Source organism: Lucilia sericata, unplaced genomic scaffold (genome assembly GCF_015586225.1).
Source record: "Lucilia sericata isolate MDLA Ls3-8-SP2 unplaced genomic scaffold, ASM1558622v1 Contig000121F_arrow, whole genome shotgun sequence".
Taxonomy (NCBI): Eukaryota; Metazoa; Arthropoda; class Insecta; order Diptera; family Calliphoridae; genus Lucilia; species Lucilia sericata.
This window is the reverse complement of record NW_023994153.1, coordinates 525,253-532,242: the sequence shown is the minus strand read 5'-3', so window position 1 is coordinate 532,242 and position 6,990 is coordinate 525,253. Positions and strand designations below refer to the sequence as shown.

At 33.8% G+C, this 6,990-nt stretch overlaps 2 protein-coding genes across 2 annotated transcripts; both read right to left on the bottom strand.

Annotated features, from left to right (window-relative positions):
- Window positions 1-2,374: 2,374 nt before the first annotated feature.
- Window positions 2,375-3,394, bottom strand: LOC119600794. Its single transcript, XM_037951341.1, has one exon. The coding sequence runs from the start codon at window positions 3,392-3,394 to the stop codon at window positions 2,375-2,377; it is 1,020 nt and encodes a 339-aa protein (XP_037807269.1).
- A 71-nt stretch (window positions 3,395-3,465) lies between these two features.
- Window positions 3,466-6,444, bottom strand: LOC119600793. The gene has a single exon (XM_037951340.1). It carries the CDS (start codon window positions 6,442-6,444, stop codon window positions 3,466-3,468), a length of 2,979 nt encoding a protein of 992 aa, XP_037807268.1.
- Between the last annotated feature and the right edge of the window lie 546 nt (window positions 6,445-6,990).

Genomic DNA, 6,990 nt, shown 5'->3' with positions numbered 1-6,990 from the left:
GAGCCATGTCGCCATCTGTGTTTATTTCTTTATGATTTGAGCATGTGTTGATTATCTCTCAACTTGCAAAACAAAATCAACTCAGTTGCTGATCAGCATTTGTCAAAGTAAGATCTGTACGCAACTTTTTTAAAATCCACACAGAAATATAACAACAAAATTTTGAGAAAGCCGAATTTATGTAGATGAATGAGAGAGCACAGCTGATAGTTTTTTATATATGAACTTTAGTGTACGCTGTCTGTCAAAATCCTTAATATCAATTTGACAGTTAGAATATACTTTTTAGTTTGCAGTCATTTTATTAGTACAGTTTTATTTTGGGTTACATTTTGTTCTCTGCAGCTTTACCAATACAAATTAATGTGTAACAGTATGTGTATGGGCAGCACTGCTCTAAATATATAAAGATAAACTAAAAGAAGTCTTGTTTTCACAAAATTTATGTGCAAATAAACTGTGGAAAAGAAATGTTACCATTTGTGTTATTGTAGGGTAAGAATACGTGTTTTATTGTTGTAGAAATGAAACTATATCGATTCGCACCGAAATAAAAAACCTTTATTATATAAATTTTTAGAATTACATATTTAGAGATATAAAACTAGCAAATTATGAAAATAATCACTTACTTATTACATACATTAATTAAATACCATAATTAAATGTTAAAATTTAGTAGTAATTTTTAAAGCTTTATTTTAAAACAAATTTTGCTGCAAATTATATTTACATTTGGTTACTATTCACTATGGTTCAGACGACCACTTTTTTGGCCAAAATATTTATTTGATGTCGCATTTTAACAAATTTTTTAATGCAGTACTTCGGAGCTACATAAACTGCATTTTGTTTCCATCAACACTAAATTATTCTTTAATAATAAGCCACTAAAGTTGCTTTTTCATAAAAAAATTAAAATGTAATTCGAAATACAGATATTTTCAGATAATTTTTTCAACTTAAACGAAAAAACAAATTATAAAATTGATCTTGGAAATGAAAGATGAAATAAAGTACTTTAGTAATTAACGTAAAAAGCTGACCAAAAACAATGCGGTGGTACATAAAACATGAATGTTTGGTATAACTTCTTAAATCATTAGGATCACCAACTTCATATAAGCTTTTTGTTCTCTCTAATTCTCTCAGTAAACATGAGAGTGAGCACGATGATTTAGCTTCCCTGTTACCTAGCCCACTCATCAACTGATCATTTTAAACTAATTGTTTTCTTCTAAATAATGCAGATAGCCATTTGTGCAAATGTGCAAGTTTTCACATGTGTTTCATGAAAACCCTTACTGTGTGCAACATTTTTATATATTTATAGTCTTTGCTCATAAGTCAGTGAAACTGAATAAGAAAAATAAGTAAATGTTTTGATACATTTCGGTATAATATACCAAAACACATGTATGTCCATAATTTCAGACAACTAGCTTATTATCTCTCAACTTTATGAACATTTAAAATTAAAAAAATGCTTTGAAATTTACCAGAGTTTTTTCATAAATTTCAAAACTGTACTCTCAGTTCATAACTTACAGAGCCATCATTTATAAATAAGAGTCACAAGGCTTCGGATATTTAAAAAGCCTTATAATAATTTCATTAATACTTTTAGTTGCAAATATATACGGTTGTAAACAAATGTTACCAAAATTTTGTGTTTTTTTTTATTTTTTTTAGTTTTTTGTATAGTCCATGTGCGCGCATAAATCAAATTAAATTTAAGTAACGGTATTTAATAGGTGTAGTAATTTCACGCAATTTTACTTATATCTTGTTGATGTCAGAGATCTAAGGACAGAGTAGGACCTTTACAAACTTGTCAACAATAGGCGTAAATTTTTTAAAAATGTGACATTCATAGCTATTTACGAATACAGTTGTAATACCGCGTAAATTTAATCTCATTATAATTGACACCTCCGAGTCAAATGCGCATTAAAAAATTTGTAAATGCAAAATTTTTATGATAATTTTAAAATTTTTGCAAAATTTAATTTTTTTCTTTGTATTTTTAACTAAAGACGTGATGCAAAAATGTTGTAAATTTTATGCAGTAAATTTTATTGGCGGATTAAATAGATATTGCGAAAGAAAAACAAAATTTCTTCTTTTATAGCGGTCCTAGCAGCGTTTATCTGAAAAAACATTTTGCTTTCAAACAACTAAAGCGCCATATGATTTGCGCAAATATTAGTGTCAAATAAAAGCTTTCTTTTTGTATCATACCAAAATTCGGTGCGCATTAAAATATTTTAAGGATATACAATTTTATGACCAGATTTCATAACCTCAAAAATAAATTCACATATATAGCAAAATTTTTATCAATTTAAACACATTCTGTTGAAGCGTATTTTTTTTAACACAGTGATGAAATGATACATCTCTGATGAAATGATACATCTCTCAGCTTGATGTTCTGCTTTTTCAGCTCTTCTACGTGTGTCTTCAATTTAGAAATTTCTTGGTCGTGATTCACAAGAACGTTACCCAGTGGTTTTATGAAATTATCTTTGTCTACGTTGGCATCTCTCGTCAAGAATGATTGAAATTTACTGCTTAACCTATCCTTCATCTTGTGTACTGCTACCAATGTTACGTCATCAATACGTGCAGTACAATCTTCATATAAAGTTAGAATGCCTTGCCGCGGCAATTCTAGTATCATTTGCTGCTGATTGGAACACTTTATGTGTGCTGATGTCTCTTTAAATGTCTTGAATAGCCAATTACCTTTTATGTGAAGCTCAATCCAGAAAGGTAGTTTCTCAATTTCCTCGTATTTACAATTGAAAATTGTATGTGGCTTCAATGGTGATAATTCGCATTCGTTTTTGGCGGCATCTATCCATGGGAAATTTTCTTCACATACTAATTCCTGACTTAAAGTGCGTTTACACTCGTTGAGCACTGCATCGGTCAAGAAATGAAATGAGTCTATTTCATAGTTATAGACTATATAAGGTGATTTTATTTTGGCCATCAAGGCCACACCATCTTGAATAAATGGTACTGGTACTATTTTATAGATTTGCGATGACTGTCGATTGAAAAGCGGTATTTTCAGATCGATCACCAGTTGGCTTCCCACAAATAATCCAGTGCCTGTTAAAAGATGCCAGATTTCTTTTAACTCAGTTCCACTATTTTTTCCGGGCAGAATAAATTTGTCAGGAATTAATTCTCGAATTTTAGTGATTTCCAACTGCAGCTGTTGAGGGTTAATCAATATGGGGTGTATTTTTCCATTATTTATGCTGAGTAACAAATCGATCGCCTCCTTTTGAATTTCGTTGCATTCATCTAATAAATCGTGCAGTTGCTTGGTTATCATAAAGAATCGTATAGACTCCCTATACACAAAGTGACGTTCCCTCATTGTAGTGCTAATGTTTTCCATTTTAGCTTTCATATCCGCAAAATGAAGATTTACTTCTTCCGTAGTTCTTTTCAGTAGGTAGAATCGACTACTGATGTTTGCTTTTTGGATAATACCTTTAGATCTTCTTGATTGGCTAGCAGGTTTTTCATGTTATTCTCGAGGCTTTCTCGATCATCTTCGTCCATTAAACCAAACAACACATGATGTAGAGATCCTATAAACTTCAAGGGTGCATCTCGTCTTTTACGTATTTTGTTATTGAGAAATAAGCCATTATTGGTTTCGAGCTTATTTACCTGGTATTCCATATTCGTTATTACTGACCAACACTGATCTTTAAACGTATCCAGTTTAGGGCATATTTCTTTGGATTGATTTAGTAATTCCACTGCTCTGTTCAACACTTCAAAATACGGTCGCATTTCGTAATATACTACAAGATTCCACGATGAAGACACTACGTTAATTTGGTTAATAGTATCCAAGTATATTGCCGTATTGGGCTTTATTTCACGAACATTCATTGTTAGTGCTGTTGTTTCTGGGCTGGTTTCTTGGAGAGACTCTTCGCATATTTTCCGATGTTCTAATGGGCATAGTTTATGTATCGGCCTCTTTAATATTCCGTTCTTGGTTTTTAAAGTAACAACTCTCACAATATCATCCTTTCCTGGATGAATATCTATAACTTTCCCCAATGGCCATCGTGCTGGATATGTTTCCTCGTTCTTAATGATAACAACCTGACCTTTTTCTAGGTTGTCATACGACTTTTTCCACTTGGATCTTTGTTGCAAGGAAGACAAATAATCTATCTTCCATTTCTTCCAAAAATGATTTTTAAGCTTTTGTAGAAGCTTCCATCTATCCAAACAGCTAACTTTAAAGTCGTCATTCTTTTCTGGATACTCCATCATAGGACGGCCAATTAGAAAATGTCCTGGTGTTAATGTCTCAATGCTGTCTGGACAACTATCAAGCTGATGTAATGGCCTTGAGTTTAAAACTGCTTCAATTTGTGTCAATAAAGTGGTCATTTCTTCGAAAGTTAATCGATGCTCGCCTATGATTCTCTTCATATGATATTTCATAGATTTGACCGCAGCTTCCCATATTCCTCCAAAGTGAGGACTTGCCGGGGGGATAAAATGCCACTGAATTTTATCTTCTTCCAATAAAGGTGCAACTGTGGAATTATTCTTAAGAGCTGCTACAAATTCCTTATCAGTTTGTCGAGCTGCGCCTATGAAATTCGTACCATTGTCCGAATAAATGTGATTGCTTTTACCTCTTCTGTCAAAAAATCTCTTTAAAGCCGCAAGAAAGGCTTCTGTAGTTAAATTGCTAACTGCTTCGAGATGAACTGCCTTTGTTGCCATACATACAAATACGGCTACATAACCTTTGAAAGATTTTTGACCTCTTCCATTAGAGCACTTTATTTGGATGGGCCCTGCATAGTCTATTCCACAATGTGCAAAAGGCTGTGAAATGTTTACCCTGTATGCAGGAAGTAAACCCATTAATTGGTGTCGTTGTTCTTGTTTGAATCTAATGCATTTAACGCAGGTATGAATGCATTTCTTTATTCTATTTTTTAGATCAATTATCCAATAATTCCTTCTGATTATGTTTTCCATAAGACGGTTGCCTCCATGAAGTGTTATATAATGTGTGTCACGTACAATTAAATCTGCTAATTGAGACTTCTGAATAATTATTGGATGTTTCATGTTGTAGTTTATATCAGAAAATTCCAAACGACCTCCCACTCTAATAGCACTATGTTCATCTAACTGAGGATTAAGAGCAGCTATTTTACTGCGATGATCTATTGGACGCTTGTTTTTTAATTCAATCAGCTCGTTTGGTAGGTATACCATTTGATGAAGCTTTACTATCAGTATTTCTGCTTCATCTAACTCTTTCGTTGTCAAAAAAGTAGGAAAGTTGTTGTCGCCCTTTATTTTCCTGATGAATCTAAGCACGTAAGCAAACACACGCTTCATTTTGCGATAAGATGAAAATCGGCTAGTAACCTCATGAAGATAAGACGGCTGTGATATCTTTATTGCTGTAACCACCTTTATTTCTGGTTCATCTGATGGCCAATTTTTTCCTTCAGTTTGGAGCCACTCTGGACCCAACCACCAGAGGGAACACCTTTCCAATTTTTCGGGATTAATGCCTCGTGACCCGATGTCAGCTGGATTCTCCTTTGACTTTACATAACCCCATTTCACATTTGGCATCAGTTGATTTATTTCCGAAACCCTGGTTCTTATAAATTTCTCCTTATTCGCTGATTTTTTTATCCACGATAACGTTATCATGGAATCACTCCAAGCATAGATATCCGCATCCGAATTAAAGTTGCGTTTAACTTTATTTAATAGTTTAGCCAAAAGATGAGCTGCACACAGTTCAAGTTTAGGAAGAGTCTTCCTGTTCTTGATAGGATTAACCTTGCTTTTTGCAGCTACTATAGTTATTGATGAGCTAGTTTTCGCATAAACCACTGCTGCGTAAGCTTTCTCCGAGGCGTCTGCAAGCCCATGTAACTGAATTGATGATTGATTTGCTTGTGGAATCCATCGCTTTATTTTTATTTCTGTTATTGCTGGTAAGCTCTGAGAAAATGTGTTCCACTCTTTACTAAGATTTTCATCCAATGGTTCATCCCAGTTGGATTGTAGTCTCCAGAGTTGTTGTATAAACAATTTTGCTGTCACAGTAATTGGTGTTAGCCATCCTAATGGATCGAATATTCTAGCCAGGCGTGATAAGGCAATGCGTTTTGTAATTTTAGTGTCCTCTTCGGGCTGCATTCTAAAGGTGAAATTGTCCGTCGTAGGGTTCCATTGCAATCCCAACGTTTTTAGACATTCATCTTCTTGAATATCTAGTACTTCATTGTTTTCTGCTGTTGAGTCAGATCTCACAATATCATATTTATTGGATATCCATTTTCTTAAGTGGAAACCAAATTTTTCCAAGTGCTTCTTACACTCTTGTAGCGTGTCAGCTCCAGTTAACAAATCATCCATGTAAAAGTCCTCCTTTATTCTCACAGCAATATCTTCATTTTTACAATGGTTGGCAATTTCGATCAGGGTTCGAATCGCAAAAATGGGGTGAAGTTGTACCATACGTTACAGTAGTTAATTTGTATTGCTCAATCGGATTATCTGGATTCCTTCTCCATAAAATATATTGGTACTCTTGATCAGGTTTGTAGATTTTTATTTGGCGAAACATTTTCTCAACATCCGCTGATATTACATATTTCCAAGACCTCCATTTTGTAATTATGTCAAATATGTCCTTTTGTAGCTTTGGACCTACTTGCAACACGTCATTCAGGCTTCTACCGTTTGTCGTTTTGGAAGACGCGTCGAACAACACTCTTACTTTTGTTGTTAGGCTGTTTTCTCGTACTACTGCTTGATGAGGTAAGTAATATTTACCATTGCAGGTTGGATCTACTTTCTCCATATGGCCCATTAACAGCAATTCATCCATTGTTTTACAATATTCATTTTTCAATAATGGATTTTCGTTAAGTCGCCTCTCTAGACTCATAAAACGAGCAA

Coding starts and splice junctions, on each gene's coding strand:
- LOC119600794 (XM_037951341.1), bottom strand. CDS start 3,394: ATGAGGGAACGTCACTTTGTGTATAGGGAGTCTATACGATTCTTTATG.
- LOC119600793 (XM_037951340.1), bottom strand. CDS start 6,444: ATGGATGATTTGTTAACTGGAGCTGACACGCTACAAGAGTGTAAGAAG.